Here is a 27,233-nt window from a genome sequence, read left to right as displayed (position 1 = left end):
TCCCACGGGCTACGTCCCCCTGGTGAAACTCCTCACTGTCAGGTGAAAAGAAGCAGCTGGCGACTCCACATGTATGGGAGGAAGCATGTGGTAGGCTGCAGCCCTCCCCGGATCGGCAGAGGGGGTGGAGCAGCGACCGGGGTGGCTCAGAGTGGGGTAATTGGCCGGATACAATTGGTGAGAAAAGGGCGGGGGGACCCCCAAAAGAAAAGAATGCCCATGAAGACTGACCTACTGTTCCCCTGAGTTTTCAGTGAGAACGAGTTTAGGTCCAGTTTTACATTTCTAGCCATCTGACATTTTATTACATTATAAATGACATTAAAACGTCTTTTATGACCTCCTGTCCTGTGCAAAGCAAAGTAGGACCATCAAACCTCTGTCATCTTTATTTACTTAGTAGTAATTATTTTATTAAACATTTTATTTAAAGCCACCTTTCATGATACTCAAGGTCACCTTACATCAAATACAGTATAACAAAGCAGTAAAAAACATTGCTCCACCCCCTCTGCCCAGTCCAACAATAAAACACACAATCAACAATAAACAACACAACATCAGTGGGAGTTAAAAAACAGAAAAGAAAAAATATATACAGGTGACAAATGAAGGGAAAAACCTGAATGCTTGACCCGTATAGTGAGGGGGGTCCGCGGGCTCTGTTATGCTGTGTGTGTGTGTGGGGGGGGCATTTTCCTGGCATGGTTTGGGTCCACTTGTCCTCTTAGAAGGACAGGTGGACTGCAAATCAATACAAAGTTATTCTGAGTGATCAGCTTTATCCTGCGATGAAACGTTTCTATCCTGATGGGAGCGGTCTCTTCCGGGATGACTTTGCCCCCATCCACAGGGCCACGAGGGGTCACTGGATGGTTTGATGAGTATGAAAATGATAGGAATCACATGCTATGGCCTTCACAGTCACCAGATCTCAACCCAACTGAACACCTTGTATGGGAGGTTTTGGTAGACAACGGCTGTTCTGGAGGCTGGTGGTGGCCCAACACCTTACTAACACACTTTATATTGCTTTTCCCTTTCAATTTGTCACCCGTCTGTCTGTACATATACAACTCGTGATTTCAACTGATTGGCAATTCAAACCAATATGCGTATGCCCCAATCTAAGGATCCTAATCTGTGAATATTTGCTCGACATCTGCCAGACTACTTTTATGAAGAAATGTTTCGGAATTTCCAATCCTTAAATGCCAAATTGGTGATCGTCCCTACGACGCGTCTCAAAACAACGACGCTCCTGAGCGATATGAAATCACTGAGACCGCCCGACGACTTGAACAACAGCCGGGATTAATAAGGAAGTAGATGGGGAAGTTTTCTGACACAATCATTCTGGGTTGGCTTACATGCTCATAAAACCAGACCTGCTCCGGTAGCACCAGCGCTCTCTCCAGTCGGCCTCTCTCTCAAGATTATGTCGTTGTCGTAACTAGATGGAGGTGCTGCTGTCGCCTCTCTTCTTCCCGCCAAACGCTTGGAATGAGCTGTAGACCAGGACTGAGGCGAGGAGGAGGACGGAGAGGAAGATAAGCGCTCCCCAGGCTCCAGGTGTCAGGGCCTTCCTCAGCGCCACACCCTCTGACGGCAGCAGGCTGCTCAAACTCAGCATGTAGCCAAGGGCCCAGCCCACAGACGTGTCCCCCGCCTAGACACATCGGTACCAAAGAATGTACTTGAATTCAGATTGAAAATAAAACTGATATTTTTAAGCATCACTTATCACTTCAATAGTTACACATTTTGTACCGTCTCTTTAAAATGAAAAAGAAAAGCTATGCAACTGTACAAAGCAGACTTCAGTTTGTTTTTCTCTCTTTTTTTGGGGGGGAGGGGGGGTTCCCCCCCTTTTTCTCCCCAGTTGTACCCGTCCAATTATCCCACTCTTCCGAGCCGCCCTGGTCGCTGCTCCACCCCCTCTGCCGATCTGGGGACGGCCGCAGACTACCACATGCGTCCTCTGATACATGTGGAGTCGCCAGCCGCTGCTTTTCACCTGACAGTGAGGAGTTTTGCCAGGGGGACGTAGCACGTGGGAGGATCACGCCATTCCCCCCAGTTCCCCCTCCCCCCTGACCAACCAGAGGAGGCGCTAGAGCAGTGGCCAGGACACATACCCACATCCGCCTTCCCACCCGGAGACACGGCCAATTGGTGTCTGTAGGGACGCCCGACCAAGCCGGAGGTAACACGGGGATTCGAACCGGCGATCTCCTTGTTGCTAGGCAATGGGATAGACCGCCACGCCAACCGGATGCCCCCTGTTTTTCTCTTTTAGAAAGAGCTTGTCCAGGTCAGCTTCTCTCAGCTTCCGTTTTTCTGATACTCATGATGTCATCAGACCCACCCATCAGACAATCAGGCCAGATGACCCTTAAAGCCAACTCTTGCTTGTATTTGTCATTTGAGGGTCAGCTGATGACTACTAATGAGGACTACACCACTCCACCACAGTTCTTCAGACAACCGATAACAGCATAAGGGTATAAAAAACACAACATTAGTCATTCAAAATAAAAGAAAATGTTGCTTAATGTTTCATTATGGCGTGTTCAAGGATTTGAGGCATGGAAAGTTAAATCTGAATTCTGACTTCAGTTTGATTTCAAAGCGAGTCATTTGAGGATGTCATCAAACGTCTGTTTGAGCGTGGATATGTATAAACGTGCAGTAAGGCTATAATTCTACAAAGTGCAAACCCTTGAGGATTTTCTCACCTTCCTCTGGAAGGAAATGCGGGGGAAAGAAGCCTCGTCAAAACCATATCCTCTCATTATGAGAACCTGGATGTACACCGAGGCAGCACAGTAGTCCTGTAAATGAGATGTCTGGTCTGGGGCCAGAAGTGCCAACTGGGACAGGGTGCAAAAAAAGGAGAAATGACTAGAATGAATGAAAATGCATTGAAGCCCTCCTGCATGCAGACACCTTACTGATGCTCGTGCCCACAAGCACCGAAATATGCATAAGACACACTGAATTTGGGTATCATGTAAGTTAAGCTAACATTGAAATTACCTCATCGAAACCCATGTTGCAGATCATTTTGGCTGCTTCCGCCAGTTGTGAAGGAGTTCTCACAGGGATACCAGTTATCCGTTGCAGAAACGAGTGAATGTAGAAGAACGCAGAGAACGCCTGAAAGATTAAAAAAAAAAAAAGAGGAAAGAAACTGCTGAAATTTTGGACCAAGAAAGGTGAAGCTGTTCCTTACATGTGATAAATTATGACAAGGCTACATCACACTGGATGGCTTTATTGAGGGTGATACATTTAGCACACTGTCCATAATATCTCTTCTTTTATCCCCTTTGCAAAGTATGAAATGACTTTTTGTTGATGGACCACGTGGGTCAGTGCATAGTGTGAAATTCAGTGAGTTGTTATTATCACCCTGCATCCGTTTTCACCAAACTAATTCAGCTGGATGAATTCCCCTATACAAATTTAGACTCACTATCTAGGCATAAAGACAAATCATCTTGAGGCAAAATCTAAATATTAACTTTGTCAGACGGATGTGAAATGCTGAGCGATAACTTCATGATGATAACAGTCAGAAAGGGTAACAGGTGGCATCCAAAGCCAAGCAGCTGCAATCCTTGAGACCCCACCTGGTCTTTGTGTACGGAAAGTAATTATAAGAATCCTGTCTTATCATGTGCATCAATAACTGTGCTTTAATCCTGTCTTGCAGCATTTCTCACCATGAAGCTGCCGGTGACATTTGGCTGGAATACTTTGTCAAAGGAGCACTTGGAGAAGGGGCAGCTGTCAAAGGAGAAGATCTCAGACACATTGCTCAGACAATATTCATAATGTCCAGTGCCTTGTACTATCAAGGCCTCCTGGGAGTTGTTCAGGCTGGGTTTCCGGTCTGCTGTGCAGGGGGAGTCGAATACCTTGTCCAGCTTTACAGCTATGCCAAGATCTGCAGGAAGGCAGGGGTGAGACACTGACCCCGAGAAACCTTGTGACTGGGAGTGAGAAATGATAATAACAGTAGAAGAGGAAAAAATGTGGGGAAAGAGAGGTGAGGAGAAGGCAAAGAATGAGGGTAAATGAGCCACTATGAGATCTGCACTTTAAATTGTGTAAGATCTTGGGAATTAAACAGACAACATTCTCCTGTATAAACTAAAACAGTTTACGTATGTTAGGACATAACTGCCATTTTGTGATCTATTTGTGATTTGTGATGCACATTCTAAAGTTGACACTAATGCGTGTTTTACGGTTTATCGCCACAGATGGTGTAGGAGCTTTCCAAGATGCTTTTGTGAATTTGGGAATTAACAGCAATTAATTTTTGGGGGTCTGTCCGTACCTCGATCAAGTGGGCCAGCAGTCTCTTGAGGACCTCATCCTGGCCATAGCACAGGAAGCTGTGTGTGTACAGGGAGTACGTCTGGCCATACAGACGGAGGTTTATCATGTCTCTCTTATCCTCTACTTCATCCTGAGTCGCAAATGTTATTTGCGTAGATGCCCCTCCAAAATCCAAAGCTCCCACGGTTGGCCTGTCGGAGCTTAACCAGTGCCCCACGAAGCCATACTACAGAGGGACAAACAGAGAAAAGCATATATGAACTGTACTAGCAGCAATAGCAACAAAATGTTTCACACTCATAGGCTAAGAGCTGGTGTAATTACAGTCTTATGCTATTTGTCAGTCACTCAGTTGTTCCACTTAAGTGGTTATGTAGATACCTCGGTGGTAGTTGTTGAGGGAAGGGTAACTATTACTCACTAATAATAATAATAATAATAACAACAACAATAATCAATTTTAATTATATAACACGTTTCAAAACAACATTATAAAGTGCTTCACAGAACAGGATAAAATTGTTAAAGATTATACCAAAAAAAAAGTGAGAGTAAAATTAAAAAGCACTAACAAATAAAGCCACAAAATAAGAGCAATAGGGAACAAAGCAATTTGTTAATCAAAACAGTTACGAAAATAAGTAAGAGTAAAAATAAAAGCAGTATAAATATCAAACATTTGTAAAAGATTTAATAAAAAGAAAAGTTTTCAGACGAGATTTAAAGGAAGCTAGAGACTTGGTTTGTCTTAGTTGAAAAGGAAGAGTGCTCCAACGTGTGGGGGCTCTAACAACAAAAGCCCGATCACCCTTTGTGACCAACCCAGACCTGAGAATAACTGGCAGGGCTCCATCTGCAGATCGTAATGGTAGAGAGGGTGTATACCAGGTGAAAAAATTGGAAATGTAAGTAAGAGCAAGACTGATTAAAGCCTTAAAAGTGAGCAATAAAATTTTAAAATCAATCTGAAATATAACAGGGAGCCAGTTTAGGGAGGCAAACACAGGAGTGATATGGTCATGCCTTTTTTGTCCCAGTAATGAGCCAAGCAGCAGCATTTTGTACTAACTGCAGATGGTGGAGGGAGCCCTTGCTGATACCCGAATAAAGTGCATTGCAATAATCAAGCAGAGAATGGATAAAAGCATGTACAACCTTTTGATAAAAATGACCTAATTTTGGAGATTACCTTGAGCTGGAGAAAGCATGACTGAACAATGTTTGATTTGATCATCAAAACCGATATTAGCATCGACGATTACCCCAGCCTGCTTAAGACTAGCTGACAGACCACCAAGATTAGTACCAAAAGGGCTGATGGAATTTGGGGGACCGAACAGAATGACCTCACACATATCATCATTAAATTTAAGAACATTTCAGACATCCAGGATTTAATATCAGAGAGGCAAGTTGTGAGATTGGCTAGGGTGCTAGGATCTGTGGGTTTTAGTGGCATGTATAACTGAGTGTCGTCAGCATAAAAATGGTAAGACACATCATGATTTTGAATGATCTGTCCAAGGGGCGAAATGTATATAGAAAACAGAAGGGGGCCTAGAACTGAGCCTTGAGGGGCACCACAACTAAACTGAGTCATCGAGGGAGTAGAATTACCCAGAACAACAGAAAAAGTTCTGTTGGAGAGTTAAGAGCGTAATACATTACGAGCCGGGCCCTTGATGCCAGTGTCTTTAAGCGATGTAAGAGGATACTGTGATCAACTATGTCAAAGGCAGCACTTAAGTATAAAAGAACTAAAATCGAGCAGTCACCACTGTCTGCAGTCAGCAGTAGGTCATTAGTAACCTTCACTAGAGCTGTCTCAGTACTATGAAGTGCTCTAAAACCAGACTGGAAACTGTTAAAAACACCAGTGTTCATAAAAGAAATCAACTGAGAGGAAATTACTCTGCCCAGAACCTTAGATAAAAAAGACAATTTGGAGATGGGTCTGTAGTTACCTAAGGACACGGGATCTAAATTAGGTTTCTTCAGCAATGGGTGAACAATGGCATGCTTAAAACTGTCTGGAAAAGAACCAGAGGCCAGAGAATTATTAAGAATTTGCAGAATAAAGGGGCTAAAGGTTGAAAATAACTCCTTGAGTAGCATAGTGGAAATGATGTCTAAGATACAGGAGGAGCAGTTCATACTGGAGACCTCTCTCTAACACTGGAATTATAATTGGTTGAAAGTGGGGAAAAAAGAGTCAGAATTAACATGGGGTATGGAAAGAATGCAAGGGTCAGGCTGGATTTGGGACCTGACATTCTCCACTTTATTTACAAAATGAGTGAGAAATTTTTCAGACAGCTCAACATAAGGTTCCCCAATATAAAAAAAGAAGAAATGGAGAGACCATTAATAACAGAACCAATTACCCTAAAGGGAACTTTAGGATTGTGGTTATTTCTAGATATCAATTCAGAGAAGTATGCTGAGCTTGTATCCTTAACTGCCTTCTAGTAATGGGATGTAGAAAATGACTATATGGTGAATATTCGAGTATACATTCAGTTGTCACGCAGTTGCTTTTAGTCGCGGGCATTGAACTACAGGTTTTTCTCACTCTTTCTCATCTCTCCGCACAGAGCGATAAAACAAGTGCACCTAGTTACATACGTCACATTCTGTCGTGCGTGTGTAGCATGGTTAAAAACGTCATAACCAAAATATATTGTATAATTACACAAAGTATTACCACAGGATTATTATTATTATTATTATTGTAACCGGTTATTTTCTTGCCCGGTGCGGGATTCGATACGGGGTGTGCTGCACCACAAGGCGACATCACCAACCGCTCGGCTAAAGGGTCAGACCCGTTAGCTAGGGACTAACGCGTCTTATTAGTAGTTTACATTATTATTATTTTCATTGCTAGCATTGTTATTTTATTTTATTATATCATCAGGAAACGCTTATAGTAGCCCCTCCCTGTTGTGACGCAATTTCCTGTTAGTGGCCCAAAACGTATGTTCCCCCTGACCTCTGTCTCTTTCCCGCTTTCGACATGTAGAAAGAGGTATGTGTTCATTTTTGTCTGCCCCTGTAATTTATTTTATCCATTCCTAATGTGCATTATGTCTAATGCGAGTCCCAATTCTTGCGTAGGCTACAGCAGGAGCTGATCTGAAGTTTCCTGAAACCTGTCCCGTTTTGTTTATATGCGACAGAATACAGATCCCACGCATGAGAGAAGTTGTCCTGTCTTTCCTACACAACACACTGAAAAAGTACACCGGTCACACGTGCAACTCCAGGAGGGGTTTGAGAGCCTCGTGCACTGACTCGAGGACTTCCACGTCTTGCCAGGTGAGATGAGATGCCGGGTTTTCCTGTGTGCTGCTAAGACTTGATACGCCATATTAGTTACATCACGCATAAAAGGCACTTTATTTGTTTTGAAATGACATGATGTTTATGCCACCTCTTAAGAACTCCTTAATAAATACAGTTTTGATAAATTTGTTTAGTTGTGATTTCACCCTTTAGGCATGAATGTTTAAAATCATCATATATTAATGCAGTATGAACAAGAATGTTTTAATGTAGACACGTAGAATCATCATACGGGCATGATTATATGCATCAAAGTGTTAATTCAAGGCTAAGGCAAAATATCTAGATATATATCGCGTATCGTGACATGGCCTAAAAATATCGGGATATTAGTAAAAGGCCATATCGCCCAGCCCTAATTGAAAGAGGATAGAATTATAAAATATATGGGGAATATGATGAGGAGGAGGATGCCAAGCGGTGTCCAGAAGCCACCAGAACAGCCCAGGACCTCAGCAAGGTGATCAGCATCACCATGTAAAAAAATAAAAATAGAAATGGTCACACGTCTTAGTGAGAGAAGTATATAACATTAAAACTGGATGACAAAATTATGTGGATTTATTATATCACGAGAAAACGTGATGAGGGGGATGCCAGGCAGTGTCCAGGTGGCAACCTCCATCACCATGGAGACCTGGGAGGAGGACAGGCTGCACGTGCACACAAGGGAGACTCACATCACACCATTCACGCACACAGAAAAAAGAAAGGAGGAGACATCATTCAGAGAGAGAGAGAGAGAAAAGACATGTGAGAGAAGAGAACAGTTTACAATAGTCAATAAATAATCTGTATCCTGTAATGTCGTCGGCAGAATGGTGTTTGGTAAATTAATTGAGACAGAAACCGACCCGCCATGCAGTACAGGTTGTGAAGCATTCTTAATATAGATGGCCTCTTTGGGAGGGATGAACGCTGGTTTGACTGGAGAGTCAAAGAGGGAACGACCATCGCTGAACCGGGGGGGGGGCTAAGAGTACATCTGTCACCATCTTACAATGCTCTGATTGCAAACATTCCCTAAATCCTCTGTGAATAGTACCCATGGCCATTGAAACTGTAGTTCATGGTCATGCCCACATTTGCATAGGAAACTGGTCGTTGGTTTCGGTCGTTATGCAACCGTATTGTTTATAAGGGTGGGGACACCTGCAGCCAGTTTAGACAGAAGAGGTCACTTAGGAGAGTGATGAAACGTATCTGTCAATAAACGTTGTGTCCACATGAACTCATTCAACCTTCTTTGAGTTACAAGAAATCCTTTCAAATTACTGCGACAGGGGCAGTAAAAACAGTGACGTTCAAAGCTATTCCACGAAGAGGATCTCCAATTTCAAAAACACATCCAGCAGTGACCCATACGGTACCTTGATGAAGTTCTCCAGTAGATAGTTGACAGTGACCCAGCCATACGCGCCCTCCTCCTGGCCCGTCAGTATGGCTGCACCTTGGTAGTTGAAAGGATAGGACTGGATTTTTTGCCCCACTTCCTGTAGAATCTCAGACGATTCTTCTGCGTAGGAGATGCTGGTATAGAAAAAAGGGCATCCTTTATTCTTTTGTCACATCGGTCAATTACCCAAGACTATTGCTTACTCGTTTCAAGCTAGCGTAAAGAGCAAGACAAAACCTACCGCATATACACCTAACTTACGATAATGCAAAAAGAAGGGAGGAATTAGGCGGGCAACCATTTCTTTTCAATCACAGTTGTGTAATTATTATGTAACTTTGGATGCACAAAGCTCACGCTCTGAAGATAAACAAGCTGTGCCTGCGAGATTGTTTGAATGTAATTTCCCTATCATGTTATTTTTGTCACCTTGTATTAGGATGGCAGTATGAATTTGGCAACCTTTCTATGGGAGAAATAGCAGTCAGAAACCAGCATCTTAATCCCCCCCCCCTTTTTCTCCCCAGTTGTACCTGTCCAATTACCAGAGGTGTAAAAACCAGGTCCAGAAAGTAAATGTCCAAACCGTGTATTTGTTCCAACCATGTTACTCAACCAGCTGATGTCATTAGCTAGTTCCCCTACCTAGCTGAGGAGTGGTGTTGACTAGAATCTGCTGGTGTGGTGCATGAGTGGAGCAAATACATGGTTTGGATTTTTACTTCCTGGACCTGGTTTATACACCTCCACCAATTACCCCCTACTCTTCTGAGCTGTCCCGGTCGCTGCTCCACCCCCTTTGCCGATCCAGGGAAGGCTGCAGACTCCTACATGTATCCTCCGAAGCAGGTGGAGTCGCCTGCTGCTTCATTTCCCCTGACAGTGAGGAGTTTCGCCAGGCGGACGTAGCACATGGGGAGGGTCACGCTAATTCCCCCCAGTTCCCCCTCCCCCCTGAACAGGCGCCCCGACCAACCAGAGGAGGCGCTAGTGCAGCGACCAGGACACATACCCACATCCGGCTTCCCACCTGCAGACACGGCTAATTGCGTCTGTGGGGACGCCCGACCAAGCCGGGGGTAACACGGGGATTTGAACTGGTGACCCCCGTGTTGGCAGGGCAACGGAATAGACCGTAGTACTCTGTAGAATGTGGAGCCAGACTGCAGCAGGGACTCACTGTTTAGTATGACGCGCACAAAAACAAAACAAAACCAAAAACCAGGATTGTATTCTGGCTGTCAGTTTAGTGTTGAATTACATTCAAAACAGAGTCCCTGACATAGCTGATGAAAACCTTCACTTTAACACCGTGGACTGGAGTCAAAGTGAAGCCAGGGGAAAATGAGGCCTCAGTGAATCACAATATTCACAGGCAAACGCACACGACGAATAAGCACAAAAACATGCATACACACATACACACACAAACACACAAACAGACACAGTTAAAACCCACCGGAGCAGCCTCATGCCAGCTGTGGCTCCTAGGTACACAGGTGTGAGGTGGTGTCTGGATTTGGGGATGTCCTTTACTGCCTGGTCTAGGCATGGCTCCAGGCTCTGCCCCGCCGCTCCCCTTTGGCCTTTATAGCTGGATATCCCACCGCCTGAGGGCGGATGATGAACAGGATACAGAAAATGATTACATGTCAACATGTACAGTGTTGCTCCTGGAAGAATGTGTGTTGTAATGGCGCACGTTGACAATAGGGAAAAGCAAACATCCCACAAATAAGCCAAAACAAATGCTTGCTACTTCCACCCAGCCATCCATTATCTACACCGCTGGTCCTGCTCTCGCGGTCACGGGGATGCGGCAGCCTATCCCAGCAGTCATTGGGCGGCAGGCGGGGAGACTCCCTGGACAGGCCGCCACTCCATCACAGGGCCCACACACACACACACACACACACACACACACACACACACACACACACACACACATCTAGGTACAATTTAGTACTTGCTTGCTGAGCGCTCCGACCGAGCAGAGGAGGTGCTATTTCAGGGACCAGGACACATACCCACATCCGGCCGGAAGTAACACGGGGATTCGGACCAGCGATCCCCGTGCTGATAGGCAACAGAATAGACCGCTACGCTACCCGGACGCCCCTCAGGATAAAGAATTTTTTTGACAATACTTAATACTAGAAGAACCCCGCTACAATGTAGCGGTGTGGTTATCCACCCGTCTAAATCTCCCTCCTCTTCATCCTGCCAGCTAACCACCTTCCCCCTGCCCCTAACCCCCCCCCACTCCAACCCCCTCCCCCCAAATGCTCAGAATCATCTGAAATGCCGAGAAAAGTGGGTTTTAGCCATTTTTAGAAAATGCATATTTTGCACAATTATGCATAATTATATTTTAATGTTCTGCTATTTTTCTGGTCCTCTCTGGAACAATACCCACCACCTCCAAAAAAAGTTAGGATCATAAGTGCATTTTTGCAAAAATGCATATATATTTTGCATAATGCCAAAACATTAAGTCCCAGAATTTTTTTTTATGTAGGTGAAAAAAATCAAAGATGCTCAGAATCATCCGAAATGCCGAGAAAATTGGTTTTTAGCCATTTTTAGAAAAATGCATATTTTGCATATTTATGCATAATTATGCATAATTTCAATTTTCTGGGATTTTTCCCTTACTCTCTGAGGCAAAACCTACCACCTCCAAAAAGAATTAGGATCATAAGTGCTTTAGTTTTCGGTCCCGCTATCTACACTAACTAACACACACACACACACACACACACACACACACACACACACACACACACACACACACACACACGCACACACATTACGAAAATATATGAGTAGATGGTCGTGATATATGGGGCGTATAGTAACCTAAACACACATCCTTGGAGATAGGCTGTTTATAAAATGTGAACCATGTTTTTGTTTTTTAATACATAAGCCTGTTTGCAGGGCAGGACTGGTAAACCATACAACCCAAACGTCTGAGTCTCTCCTGATTCAAAACATCCGGGCAGTTGGAAGTTCTTTATCTCTAGACGCCTACAAAGACCTTTCCCCTCTCACAAAACAGTTTGTCAAGTATTTGGGTTTGTGGTTATTTTCCTTTTAAATTTTAGGCATTTATCCAACACTCTCAGCCACAGTGACCAAAAATAAAGATGGTGCTTAGCACCAGTGAATGTTTGTTGCACCAGCCAGATAGGTTTAGTGCACATACCAGCAGAGTCACGCGGTGACATAGGCTGAGAGCTAGGGATTTAAGGTACTGTGGCTCGACATTCAGCCTCTTTCCCTTTCTTGCTGTCTATTAAGTCATAAGTAAATCTGCTGATTGGTGTGCAGTCAGAGTGCAGCTATTTGGAGTTATGACGACTTGTCCTCTTGAACTATGACAGATTGCCTCTTTACCAGGTTGAATACTGAAATTTCTCTTCAATTTGGTGAGTTCTTGCTTGTGTTACTCTTACCAGACAGCAGCGCTGCTGACACTTACTTCATGGTTCTATCTGGAGGTGTGTTGTTCACATTTACGCGATAATAATACAGGGGCCATTTGAAATGGATATGATATGCATGTTAGAATATTCATTTTAAATAGTTGTACCCTCCCCAGCAATGCCAAAGGGAGACTGGACCAATGGGCAAGATCCTGCTTAATAAGTCAGATGAAAGGAGTAAAACTGGCCTCATACAAATCAGGTGGGGGGGGGGGTAATATGGATGCCTAAATAAGTAAATCCTGATGGAGACCATCAAAAAGGAGCAGCATCAATGGCTACACAAGGATCCTGCTTGCAGAGAGACATTGCCTCAGATTTTGAGTAGTTAATCTTTTATCCAGAGTTTGTAAAGAACATATCAACAAGCACAATAACTCTGTTAGCAGACCTGGCAGGATTACATAGGTACCGTAATATGTCATCAGCATAAAATGATATTTTGTGCTATTTCACCCGTTTGAATGCCCCTGATGTTAGGATCTGTATGGTGGGCCTCTGCAAAGGGCTCTATTGCTACTGCAAAGAGTAAAAGTGATAGTGGGTAGCCTTGTGCAGTGCCTTGTTCAAGTGGAAAGATGGGAGATTGTTTGCCATTTGTAATTACAGCGGCTTTTGGAGCAGCATAGAGCACCTTTATCCATTTAAGGAAGTTATCACCAAGTCCAAAGTTTGCAAGGATATGAAACAGGTATGACCATCCTATCCTATCAAAACCTTTTTCTCCATCCAATGATACAACCAATGCCTTGTCTTTTACCCTAGCACAATATTGTATTATATTCAATAACCATCTTATATTATTGCATGAATTACGTCCTTGCATAAAACCAGTCTGGTCTGCAGACACTAAGCGTGGTGACACATCCTCTAGACGCTGCGCTAATATTTTGTCCAATATTTTCCTGTCTAGATTGAATAACGAGATTGGTCAGAAAGCAGAGCACTCATCTGCTGGTCTGCCCTTTTTGTTACTCAAAGAAATACAGACCTCTGTTGTTGAGCTGGGAAGTACGCCCTCTTCAAAAGACTGAGCCAGCACAGCAAGCAGTGGCTCTATTAAATAGTCTTTGAATTCTGTATAGAACTCTGCTATTAGGCCATCTGGCCCAGGGGCCGTATAGCTCTGAAGTTCGCTTATTGCAGCAACCACTTCCTCTTGGTTGATGGGGTTAACCAGCTGGTCAAAATCTGACAAAAAAAATCAGCATGTTTTGTTTGGACATATTGGTCTCAGACTTGTACAAACCTTCATAAAATGACTGGAAGGTGGCATTGATATCTTTATTATGGTGCAGTCTATCACCGAGGTGATCTTTTATAGCCGCAATAGCCTGTGATTGAGTTTTCTCATGCACTAGATTTGCAAGGTATCTACTTGGCTTATTTCCATACTCACACAGTCTTTGTTCACAAAAGAATAGTGACTTTTCAGCCTCCGATGTAAGAATGGTTTCGTAAGCAGTTTTAGTTGCATCAGCCTTTACTTGCAGGTTATCTGATGGATTAGCATCATGTTCCTTTTGTGAGTCTGATAACTGATTCTCCAGCTCCAAGCACCTGAGTGTTTGAGTTTTTCTCTGATGTGTTGTGTATGAGGTAATGAGCCCTCGTGTATATGCTTTGGCTGTTTCCCATAGCGGATGAGGCTTCACCTCAGGAGTTCTGTTTTCAGTAATGAAGTAGTAGTGCATTTTCAGTAATGAAGTAAAACGCCCTGCCGGAGGAGCTGAGAGAGGCCCCCCACACTGGACACATTTAAAAGCAGGTTTAAAACCTTACTTTTTAAAACAGCCTACGGCTAAGTTCTTAGTGTGTGTGTGTGTGTGTGTGTGTGTGTGTGTGTGTGTGTGTGTGTGTGTGTGTGTGTGTGTGTGTGTGTGTGTGTGTGTGTGTGTGTGTGTGTGTTTTGTATATTTTGCTATTTTCATATATTCTGCTCCGATTGTTGCTACTTTTAATTAATCACTTCATGGCACTTTTATTTATTTTACTAACTCAGTTTATTTATCGTATTTTATGCTTTTATAATGTTTGTTTTTTGTTTTTCTTATCCTTTGCCCTTAAAGCACTTTGAATGGCCTTTGCAATGATAAGGTGCTATACAAATAAACTTGCCTTGCCTTGCCTGGTGGAACTGTTCTCTAAATTGTTTCATTAATCTCGGATCTTTTAACACATAGTTTTTAAATCTCCAACTACTTCGCTGTTGCTCGACTGAGCACGAGAGCTCTAGGAACACTGGTGCATGATCAGAAATCAGGATGCTACCTCCTGAGCAAGACATCACTTTTTCTAACGATGTCTTGGGTGTTAAAAATAGTCAGTTCTGGCTGAGGTCTTGTGTACATTCGAATAGAAGGAGAACTCTGTCATTGGGCTGCCGCATTCTCCAGGTGTCAAGTAACTCTAACTCACTAAGAATTGACTTGACACTGTGCTAGGGGCTAGCCTAGTTGAGGGTTGTGATTTGTTGTGAGATTTATCAAGACGACGGCGACAACAGCTGAGGTCTCCACACTGTAAAAAATAATCTGCTGGTTTAACTTATAAAAAGTAGGGCAACCTATTACAAGCCCTTTTCTAAATAATCCCAGCTAGAGTGCACACTCTTGTTTTGCAATTGTGGAGATGAACTGAAGTGTTTAGCTGCAGTGGATGCTTTCATGCATGCTTTGCAGCCAGTGTCATTCATTATGCTTTTGTCACTTCGTGTTTTCTAAGATAATGGCTATATGTAGGATTGAGTACTGTGAATGACATGAGTACGTGCATCATATATGGCTTCTCAAATCACTCTTCTTTTTTTATATACTTGTAGTTTTGCCGGTTTTTTTTCAGGCTGGCTCAAGGCATCAGTCCACTTTTTTTTTCATTGACTGACAATTCAGATTTGTGCAAGTCATCTCAGTTTGTCTCTCATTCCTTCAAATCAGTGCAATTACTCAGAAATAATATTTACTGTTCACTTCCACTATACAATTGTTATGATTATGTTGATTCACTTTTTGAAATGTTTACAAGTTGTTATATTATGCAGTTGAACTGGACTGGGATCTAACTGCACAGGAGAAGCATTAATGATGGGATACATGCTATCATATGTTTACCTTCTCACCATTTGTATTCTAAGATGCTGATGTTACTTTGTATCTTATAAGTTTGCTTCTAAATGTTTTTGGGTAAAAGCATGCCCTAAGTGACTAACTGCTATTTTTACATGTATTGCCCCAAAATTAGTGTATTTAATTGATCAATGGGTGACTTCAATACATATGAGCTCAACGTTCTGTCGCCTCAGCACCCAGTTTATTTGCACGAATTCTCTCTCAGTTCTGCTATCAGTCATTTTATTATACCTCATAACACTGGAAATGAATTAATGAAATGGTACATAATTTAAATATATGTATTTGTATATTTTATGCGTATTAAATTACAAATTTTTACCACAAATGTTGTTTCTTTATGCTGTGTTTGTGTTCTTCTTTTCAGGTTATGTTTCAACAATATTTACAAATAGTATCTCATAACTGCTGTTTGTAGTGACCGCAATGAAATCCACAATGGTTTGGGAGCTCTAAGGAAAGGCAATCGTGTTACTTAGTAATTTCACAGCTATCAAAAACCACATACAACAAGAAAAAAGTACTTCATATATACTAATATTTTTGTTCAGGTTTTCATTTGGGATGTGGTTCAGCCAGGGGGGCACAATATTCTAGAATTCTGAGGCAGTTGGAAGAATGAAGAAGGATCAGATTGTTATAAAACATTAGCGAGCACAAAAGGATGTAATTTGGATTTGTGAAGGCCCACTGCCTACCCAGCCAGTGACCTCACCGCATGTCACTGGTGCAGAGTAATTGGAGAAATGGCCTTGTTGGGATGTGAGCTGGGAAACATTTACTAGATAAGGAGGTGAAGAACAGACAACTGCCCTATAAGAGAGACTGTACTGAACTGATCAGGGCGCACTTCAGTATCTATGTTTTGTGCGTCTGTTTATGAACATTAAAAAGTGTGATAATACTTTAAGAGATATTTCTTTCGCTCCCTATTTAATGTCAGAGTGGAATTCAATAATTGCCAAGACAGACGCTCACGTTTTTTAGCTAAGAGTGATAAATGAACCATTTTAGCTCTAAAACTAGCTCCTAAATCTGCGAAACATTAGGGGTAGAGGAGAGGACTCCTAATTCATGAAGACCAAATCATAACAGTCCCAGAGATGGCTGCGACCATTAACAGCTGCTGCTGTTGTGGGAGCTGATCCCACGTCCAAATTCACCATCCAAATTTACCTTTACTTTTCCTCTCATGGGCAGGTTGTGGAAGAAGTAAAAGCTGGTCTTGCGTACAATTTGGTTTCTGTTCATTTTTGCACACTGATATGTCAGGCTTGTACCCATAAACCATGTTCATTCTACATTATTAGACTAATGAAAAGCTGCATTTAAAAGCCTACATAGCTTTTCTGATAATTGTTTTAGGAGGTGTTATAGTACGTGCAAGAGACTTTATTAAATGCCACAAATAAAGCTTACTTGATCAAATCAAGTAAGGCGAGAAAAGCAAACGCGTGTATGAAGGTGCAGTGCCAGCAGGGGGCGATGATTAAGTCAATGCCAGCAACTCTCCCCATGGAGGAAAAGAAGCATACAGCATTTTCCAAAATCCCTCCCCTAACCCTAACCCTAAACCTAACCCTAACCCGCCTTCACCTCTTAATAATCGCCCCCTGCTGGCACTGCACCTTCATATACGTGAGTACTTTTCACGCCTGAGCGAGACAAACCGTGACACTGAGACGTTGGACCGGCGGGTGTATTACACTCTTTGGTGTGATACCGGGTTGTACCCCAACTCGTGAACAAGAACCCGAGATACTTGAACTCCTTCACTTGAAACAACAACTCATCCCCAACCCAGAGGGAGCAATCAGACTTTGAGGTACTGACTCTCATCCCGACCATTTCACACTCAGCTGCAAACCGCCCAGTGCGTGCCAGAGGTCACACTTTAATGACACCAACAAAACCATATCATCTGCAAAGAGCAGAGATGCAGTTCTGAGGTTCCCAAAATAGACACACTCCTCAACTTGCCTGCGCCTTGAGATCCTGTCCATGAATATCACAAATAAGAGTTGGAGACAAGGGACAACCTTGGCGGAGTCCGACACCCATGGAAAACGTGTTTGACTTTGTGCCGAGAATGTGGACACAGCTCTCACTTTGGTTATACAAGGACCGGATGGCTTGTAGCAACTGCGCTGGTACCCCATACTCCCACAGTACCCCCAACAGAGTGCCCCAGGGTACACAGTCGTAAGCCTTCTCCAAGTTCACAAAACACATGTAGACAGGCTGGTCAAACTCCCATGCCTCCCTCAGCAAGGGTAAAGAGTTGGTCCGTTGTTCCACGGCCAGGACGGAATCCGAATTGTTCCTCCTGGATCCGAGGTTTGACAATTGGTCAGAGCCTCCTTTCCAGTACCCTAGGAGACTTTCCCAGGGAGGTTGAGCAAGTGTCTTGGTCGCTGCACTAGCACTTCCTCTTGTCGGTCGGGTCACCTGTTCAGGGGGAGGGGGGACTGGGGGGTAATAGCGTGATCATCCCATGCTCTATGTCCCCCTGGTGAAACTTCTCACTCTCAGGTGAGAAGAAGTGGTTGGTGACTCCGCATGTATTGGAGGAGGCATGTGGTAATCTGCAGCCCTCCTGGATTGGCAGAGGGGGTGGAACAGTGACCATGAAGCCTAGGAAGAGTGGGGTAATTGGCCAGATACAACTGAGAAGAAAAAGGGGCAAAAAACAAAACAAAAAATTTCTCTCCCTAAACGTTGGGTCCAGATGAACTGGTTCAACTTTCTGGGACAAGATTGAGATGGTTTGGACATGTGCGAAGGAGAGATGCTGGGTATATTGCGAGAAGGATGCTGAAGACGGAGCTGCCAGGTAGGAGGAAAAGAGGAAGGCCAAAGAGGAGGTTTATGGTCGTGGTGTGGGAGGATATGCAGGTGGGTGGCATGAAAGAGGACGATATAGAGGACAGGAAGAGATGGAAACGGATGATCCGCTGTGGTAACCCCTAATGGAAGCAACTCAAATTAGTAGTAGTAGATCAGCAAATCTTGGGGGCATGTCAAGAGGCCTTTCATGCTCTTACTACAAAGATCAGGGAATATCTGGGAAAGGTAGTGCAATCTTCTCTACCCAAGACAACAAAGACAACACCATGGATCATTCCCAGTCCCCCCCTCCCAGCCTCTCACAGATCTGTCATACAAGCTAAGGATGCAGATAAAGGGGATTGACGAGATGTTATCATTTGGCACCAAAAGTTCTTGCTCATCCAAACAAACCATGGCCAATCTCCCTGCAGTCAGCATTATAGGGCAGGCTGACCAATAGGACCGACTATGTCCTTACTCAACCCCCGTTTTCAGCTTATGTGTCCCTCTGCTTACTGGATATGGGCCCAGTATGTGTAAAGAGTATTCAAAGTGCACAGCTGATTTGTCTAATCTGACTCCAGTTGTATGCCAGTAGCCACAGCCTGTTGGGAAGAAAACAAAAAAATGGGCAGATAATGCTCTTATTTAATTTTAAAAAAATTTACGCATGCTCAATAATCGAGGTAATAAAATCACAGAAAGTTGAATCAGTTCATCTGGACACGTTTATTGAGAGATGAAATGTTTCTCTCTCAATAAACGTTGTGTCCAGATGAACTGAGTCAATAATCAATGATTTTTTTCATCAAGCACAATCTCAATTTTACGTTTTTCACTGAAATTTGGTTAGACCAAGACAACAATACAACTGTTCTTATTGTGTCAACCCCTGCCAACTTCAGTTTTGTGAGCAAAACCAGAAACACTAAGAAAGGGGGTGGAGTTTGTTTAATGATTCGCTCCAATGCAAGAAAATATCTTGTGAAAATCTTGCTTCCTTTGAATATGTGGCTCTTCAGTTGAAATTCTCTTCACGACTTCTGTATATAGGCCACCTAGACACGATGCAAACTTCTTTGATGACTTAACTGAACTGCTGTCTATAACCTGTATTGACTTCGACAGTGTAGTTATTGCTGATGAGTTAAACATCCATGTTGACAAAGCACAGGACAGAGCAACTAAAGAACTGTGTTGTGTTCTTCATACATAACTATGGACTGACTTTATAAGGGTGGGTGCCCTAAGTCAGTTGAGACTGAAGAGGTCACTTAGATGAGTGATAAAACGTTTCTGTCAATAAACATTGTGTCCAAATGAACCGATTCAACTTTCTGGAATTTTCCTACCTGGATTATTGCAGGCTCTTCTCGTTCCCTGGTCGTAGTAAACGAAAAATAATGCACTAAAATTCGTACTGTAGCGAATTCGGGAGGCAGTCCAGGACCGTTACAGCCGGGACGCGTACCCGTGTCGCCCACTCCGTAGGCGACAACGTTAACCAGTCGACTAAAGGGTCCGACCCGTTAGTCAAAGACCAACGTGTCTACTTATCCACGCACGTTACAGTACGTAACCCACGTAATCGTGGGCCAGGGTGTGATCACGTGACGTAGCGCTGGTCGTGAAACCAAATAAAATGGCGGACGTTTCTTTTATTCTCAGAGGAAAATGAAACTTTTTAAGATAGTTTGGCCATTAAAATGCGGTTTGATAGCCCTAACCCGAACCCTTCCGTAAAAACTGGTTGTCGTTATCTGTAAAACAGAAACGCATTATCATTAGCCTAGCGATGTTACAGATCATCAAATCTTACGGATTCGTAACAAGTGAAGTTGGTAACAAGCTACTCTGCAAAACGTTGATCAGTCACATTTGCCAAACACTGCTTTTGTTGTTGACCAAACCGACTGGTTTCATGACAAACCAGCTTCAACACGCAGCCTTATTACCTGTAATGGAGGGACGCTGTTCTGCGCTGCAGAGGACTGCGCATGCGCTCTGACTCGCTCGTGTCGTGGGACATTCGTAGGACTCTCCACGAAAGATTTTCGTACGATAACACACGAACCGTTTCATGAGAATACGCTAATTACTGAGCATGCATAAAGACATGACTAATATTATTACTCTTCAACAGCATTTTTAACCGCCAGACCGCATTTACTAAAAGCAAGCGATGGCTATTGAGACTGTTTTACAATGGGGCGAGAAGCTATTTAGATGGCTATTGGGACACTGGGAGCTGAGAGAAGAGGAGTATATGACGAGGGATATCAAGAGCGCACCTCCTGTCACAGAAGCTTCCCCAATTAAAGCCAAACAGCAAAAGACCAAACATCAAGCACGTGTCTGCGGTCTTACCCTTGGCGTGGCATTCGCTGTGCTGCGTGACCACGCCCGTGCCATTTTGCTTGTCTGCTGGCCACTTGTAGATGTACAAGGCGGTGTGGGAGGAACCCGCATCAAGGACAATCCCGTACTGGGGAGGGCGGGGGGGGGGGAGAAGGGGAAAAAGTGAGGGTGAGGAAAATGCATAAAAAGTAGCGGAGAGCAATGACAAGAGAAAACAGTTAGTTGGAGCAGGATGTTTGCTGACATTTAAATTCATCTCATAATTTCATCTGTGTCATGTACAAAACTCTATAAGAGAACATGGGATTTTGTATTTTCAAGTTCCCTAAATTGTAAAATTTGGCGCTGCACCGGTGAAACGAAATACCAAACAAATTTTTTTCAAACCACAGTTTGTTTGTTTTTTTTGTTTGTTTTGTTTTACTTATAAACATTTGTTTTTAACGTATCAAACAAGTTCAAACATAGAAAATATTCAGCAACATTAAAATCCTCCTTGGTGCAAAATTATGATTTTTGTCTCATCTCATCTCATCATCAGACATCCCTCTCCTCAGCAACGCCCTCCAGCTCCTCCTGGGGATCCCAAGGCGTTCCCAGGCCAGATCCTTGGGGATCCCAAGGCATTCCCAGGCCAGATCCTTGGGGATCCCAAGGCGTTCCCAGGCCAGATCCTTGGGGATCCCAAGGCATTCCCAGGCCAGATCCTTGGGGATCCCAAGGCGTTCTCAGGCCAGATCCTTGGGGATCCCAAGGCATCCCCAGCCTTCCAGCGAGTTCTGGGTCTACCCCGGGGTCTCCTCCCAGTTGGACGTGCCCGGAAAACCTCAAAAGGAAGGTGCCCCAGGAGGCATCCTAATCAGATGCCCGAACCACCTCAACTGGCTCCTTTGGACGCGAAGGAGCAGCGGCTCTGCTCCGAGGTCCCTCCGCTTGTCCGAGCTCCTCACCCTATCTCTAAGGCTGAGCCCACACACCCTACGGAGGAAACTCATTACAGCCGCTTGTATCTGTGATCTCATCCTTTCGGTCACCACCCAAAGCTCATGACCATAGTTGAGGGCTGGAACGAAGACTGACTGGTGAACTGAGAGCTTTGCCTCCTGGCTCAGCACCCTCTTCACCACAACGGTCCGGTACAAGGTCCACTTGACCGCTAATTAACCAATGCTTCATTTGTGTAGTTATAAAGTATTACTGATTTTTATATCTATATATGTATATACACACACAATGCCTGGGTGCATATATTCATGATATGAGTGGGCTTTCATGGCTGATCAGACCTCGCCAAAGCAGGCGTGAGTAGCATCAACGGAGTAAGACCTTTTTATCTGCAATAATCAAGAGGAAACTTGGAACAAGATTTGAAAGCTCTTGTTAGGCTTGTTTTTCCAGTAGCCACCTGTGTATCAAGTACCCCTCAAGTATATGTATTATATATCCCTGTTGCTTCTGTACTGTACTGTACTGTACTGTATTGTATTGTATTGTATTTTACTGTACTGTACTGTACTGTACTGTGTTGTGTTGTACTGTGTTGTACTGTGTTGTGTTGTGTTGTTGTATTGTACTGTGTTGTGTTGTGTTGTATTTTTGTATTGTACTGTGTTGTGTTGTATTGTATTGTATTTTACTGTACTGTGTTGTGTTGTATTGTGTTGTGTTGTATTGTACTGTGTTGTGTTGTATTGTACTGTGTTGTGTTGTGTTGTGTTGTATTGTACTGTGTTGTGTTGTATTGTATTGTGTTGTGTTGTATTTTATTGTATTGTATTGTACTGTACTGTACTGTGTTGTGTTGTATTGTATTGTGTTGTGTTGTATTTTATTGTATTGTATTGTACTGTACTGTACTGTGTTGTGTTGTGTTGTGTTGTATTTTATGGTATTGTATTGTACTGTACTGTACTGTACTCTGTTGTGTTGTGTTGTGTTGTATTTTATTGTATTGTATTGTATTGTACTGTACTGTACTGTACTGTACTGTACTGTGTTGTGTTGTGTTGTGTTGTGTTGTGCTGTGTTGTGTTGCGTTGCAGTACTTTTTTTAAGCACTTAACGAACTCTAATGCTGCAATAATATCCTGAAACTGTGCAATAACACCTGTGCATTTTGACATGTGCAATAAAACGTGCTGACTCGGGTTAGTGCAGCACACAGACCGACTACAGTGTAATAGATATTACACTTGTTTTTACATTACCTATATACGTTGATTGTCAGGCAAACGTGTGTCTATTTGTATTTTGTCTATTTGTATACATTTGATTTTTGATTTTTTTGATTTTGCTGTTTGTTATTATTTGTTTCTTTTGTTTTTTTATTATTAGTTTTTAGCTTGTTTGTATCACTGGGGAGTTGCACTTAATTTCGCTGTACAGCTGCGCAATGAGAAATAAAGGCATTCATTCATTCATTCATTCATTCATTCATTCATTAAGCAATCTTTTAAGCATTTTAAGCATTGTGCTGATGACATTAGGTCAGCCCATTTGTAATAACCTGTCCAGGGACTATGGATGAAAATTAGCTGGCTAGCTAAATCCAGCACATTTACACTAATATGGAAACTAAAATCTTAATTGATGTGCACTGCCCCTGCTACATAACTGAATAAATCACTACCCACTGAGGTATGAACCCACGAAGATGTGTTGTTCTGACCACTTCCGGCGAAACGCAGGATACTGGACGACAGAGCAAAGCTTCGGGTTATTCTTCATGTTACCCCACCTGCTGTTACCCCACCTGCTGTTACCCCACCTGCTGGGACCACGTCATGCCTTTGCAGAGCTGTGAGCTGTGAGAGCCTGAAGTTTCAGATGAATTCAAAGCAGACGGCCGGAAGAAAGAGGCGGGCGGTGCTTGTCTGAGCGAGACTAAACTCCTTTCAGAAGGTGGTAGAGACCCAGGCATGCATGAGGGTATGTGACTGTTTTCCCAACGCCATACATCCTTCACACCGGACCTGCTCCTGCAGAGATACTCGACTCCCGCACTCGCACAAGCAGACGCCGCGCGCGCGCGCACCACACGCAGCGTGCATACGCGGGCACCGGCGCACGAGCCGGTGCAATGAGTATGGGTAGCATTGAGGAAACTCGTTTCTACTTCGAATTGCTCATTAGTGCCGAGCAGCCGGTTGTGAGAACAACTCTTGGCCGGAAGTCCGTCACCGCAGCGCGAGCCACGATGAGCTGCTCTGTGCCTCCATGTTTAGCAGCTGAAAGGAGTTTCCGGACACAGCCCCACGCAAAAAGATAAGTAATAAAATAAAAAATAAAATAATAAAACCGTTTTGGGGGAGTGCGGTTCTCATCTCTATATGCGTCAGTCTCCAATTACGCAATAGCACAACATAAGCCTGTCTGTCCAATTACACATAGCACCAACAGCCCAGTGTCCAATTACACAACATAACATAAGCCAATGGCTCCTGTCCATGTGCACGTGGACATGCGCCATAGGCTTATGTTTATATATCTGTGCGTGTGTGTGTGTGTGTGTGTGTGTGTGTGTGTGTGTGTGTGTGTGTGTGTGTGTGTGTGTGTGTGTGTGTGTGTGTGAGTCTGAAGACAGATTTCAGAAGCGAAGTGATATGTCTGCTGTCCCTTCCAGGCCGCCACTGGAAACTGCCAACGGGTTGTTAAGTGTTCCCTGTGGGCACATGCCTTCCTTACAAGTGCCGCATATAAAGGTTATAAGAGCAGCTGATTTACATAAAACCACTGGCATAGCCTGGCAGGAGGAAGGCGGGGCTGCTGACATTGTAAGAAAAGACACCGTTGGTCATTTAATTGACAGGTTAAAAGAAACGAGAAAGACGCCATAACATGTGACATTGAGACTTGCTCTGCACCATGTCTGGTCTTCAAACAGGCAGTACAACTTTTATCCAACGTATGAAGGCAATGTACTGCTTTCCCTCCTCCCTCCCTCCCTCCATCCATTCATTATCCAAGCCGCTTATCCCAACAGTCATTGGGCTGGTTGGAAACCCAGGATCCTTCTTGCTGTGAGGCGACTGCGCTAACCACTGCACCACCCTGCTGTACCCCAACGCCCCCCGTCAAAATAAAATAGTCTGGTGTGGAGTTAGAAAACAACGAGACAGGAGACGTGAGAGTAGACGTAGTCGAGGTAGTTTACTAGCTCCAACTTTGCATGTCATACGTTCGACAACGACACTGAACTGACTGTGACTCGGAAGCGGAAGTGCATTATCTGACCCCTCGCCTCTTCCCTTAAAGGTACACCGTCCTCTTAGGTGAATGTCTCTCGATATATAGATGTGGGTCACCGCACAGGTCAAATTATAAATCCACTTGTGGTCATTATCTTTAGAGAGTAATGAAATACAACATTTGATTACATTCCTTCGGGTGGCATGAATGAAACACAAGGGTCATGAATGTGACATCTGACAATGTGTCTCCACAACAGTGGGCAAGCAAATTGCAGCCAAGGCCGGCTGGCTTGTGTCAAGCACCTTACAACACAGTGGCTGCATGTAATCCCAAGCATGGGCCACTCCTGTGGGGGGGTGAATCCTCTGTGATGCATGTCTGCAATGCAAGACTGGCTCTTGCATGACTCATAGTTGCCAAGAGCTACGACAGGATGTCTAATTGTTGAAGGAAACCGGACTTATGGGATTTTGTTTTAATTAGAAACTTCAGTTACCATCACGTAGCACGTCTTCCTCATTAGTTCCTGCAAACATGGGTCGCACCTTGATGCAGCATGTGTTTCCCATCACCGTCTCCCTCAAGGGCAGGGATCAAACGGAGCCGGCGACTCTCCACAGACAGAAAGGGCAGCAGACGGACTCCCCCGCTTTACCAACACACGGGGCGTGATGCACCGATGCTAGCAAGAACTCACAATACCGGCTGAATAGAAACATAAATGGCCACGTGACCTCTCCAGTCATCCACCCATTATCCAAGCCGGGGTCACGGGATGCTGGGGGCTATCCCAGCAGTCATTGGGCGGCAGGCGGGGAGACACCCTGAACAGGCCGCCAGGCCATCACAGGGCCAACACACATTCACACCTAGGGACAATTTAGTATGGCCGATTCACCTGACCTATGTTTGGACTGTGGGAGGAAACCCACACTGACACGGGGAGAACATGCAAACTCCACACAGAGGACGACCCGGGACGACCCCCAAGGTTGGACTACACCCGGGGCTCGAACCCAGGACCTTCTCGCTGTGAGGCGACGGCGCTAACCCACCGCGCCACCGTGCCGCTTTCCAGTCATTCTAATCTCAATGTTACAGGGTTAATTGTGCAGATGTTGTCACGTCCCTGAGGTTATCAAACGATCGAGCCTTTCCTTCGCCGATGTTTTCTTGCAGTTGACTCACGAAAACATCGGCCAAGGCTCAAGAGTGCCTTCCATCGTCCTGAAGAACGAGTCTTCCCATAAACCATGACGTTTAAGTACTGGCAATAAGCCACTAAGTGTACTGGGAGGGACAAAATGAGAGAGAGAGAGAGAGAGAGAGAGAGAGAGAGAGAGAGAGAGAGAGAGAGAGAGAGAGAGAGAGAGAGAGAGAGAGAGAGAGAGAGAGAGAGAGAGAGAGAGAGAGAGAGAGAGAGAGAGAGAGAGAGAGAGAGAGAGAGAGAGAGAGAGAGAGAGGTAAAGTGTAAATGTAAAATCATCATCTGCTGCTGCAGCCAGACTGGAATAAACAGCAAAAGGAGAAATAACACCGAAGTTGGACGATTTCCTTCATTCCTAAATCATCTTTTAAGACCAATATTCAAGACATGCACATGGATACCTTTGACTCATTTTCTAACCACTAACATCTGTCATCTCATCCTTCTCTCTCTCTCTCTCTGACTGCTTGTCTGTATGTTTTTATCTGACGTTTGCATGCATGTTTGTTGCCTGAGTGTGTATTTCTGTCCTTTCCCCCCTTTCCCCCCCTTTCCTCAAGAGACTCTCTGCCTCTCGCAAAGCCACCATTGCAATAAAAAAAAAAAACTCAGTAAAACCAGAGGATACGTACATGAGTAAATGAATAAATATTATGATTGACAGCAGTTGCATGAAGTCGACACGAGGGAACCCCGCGTGAAGGGATTTTAGTTTTCTGCACTCCGGTGTTAACTTGCCCCCCTGTGAAAGTTTGCATTTCACGACCCGGTTTTAACTGCTGACATACAGGCTGCGATCCAAAAATACCCCCGAGCAAACTCACCATGAACTCGGGCTCTTCCCTGATGTCCTCGGTGGGAATCGTGAGAAGCAAAATTGCGGCAATTCCCAAAACGAGAAGCGCAACGGAAACGACCGGGCGCGCGGATTGGTGCGCCAT

The 27,233-nt window shown here is 44.0% G+C and overlaps 1 protein-coding gene across 1 annotated transcript; it reads right to left on the bottom strand.

Annotated features, from left to right (window-relative positions):
• Positions 1–1,453: 1,453 nt before the first annotated feature.
• LOC130121916 (ectonucleoside triphosphate diphosphohydrolase 2-like) lies at positions 1,454–27,233 on the bottom strand. Its single transcript, XM_056290892.1, has 9 exons — positions 27,117–27,233; positions 20,904–21,021; positions 10,551–10,701; positions 9,066–9,225; positions 4,349–4,576; positions 3,729–3,998; positions 3,040–3,159; positions 2,739–2,873; positions 1,454–1,669 (listed from the first exon to the last, which is right to left on the bottom strand). The coding sequence occupies exons 1-9, from the start codon at positions 27,231–27,233 to the stop codon at positions 1,454–1,456; spliced, it is 1,515 nt and encodes a 504-aa protein (XP_056146867.1).

This window comes from Lampris incognitus, chromosome 12, assembly GCF_029633865.1.
Source record: "Lampris incognitus isolate fLamInc1 chromosome 12, fLamInc1.hap2, whole genome shotgun sequence".
Lineage (NCBI taxonomy): Eukaryota > Metazoa > Chordata > Actinopteri > Lampriformes > Lampridae > Lampris > Lampris incognitus.
The sequence above is the reverse complement of the archived record's forward strand: the minus strand, read 5'-3'. Positions and strand labels throughout refer to the sequence as shown.

Excerpts from the sequence above, each read along its gene's own strand:
- LOC130121916 (XM_056290892.1), bottom strand. The coding sequence starts at position 27,233 with ATGGCGCACCAATCCGCGCGCCCGGTCGTTTCCGTTGCGCTTCTCGTT. Across the intron at positions 9,226-10,550 it reads GCTGGCATGAGGCTGCTCCG|CATCTCCTACGCAGAAGAAT; the intron begins GTGGGTTTTAAC and ends TTTCTATACCAG. Across the intron at positions 4,577-9,065 it reads TACTGGAGAACTTCATCAAG|TATGGCTTCGTGGGGCACTG; the intron begins GTACCGTATGGG and ends GTCCCTCTGTAG.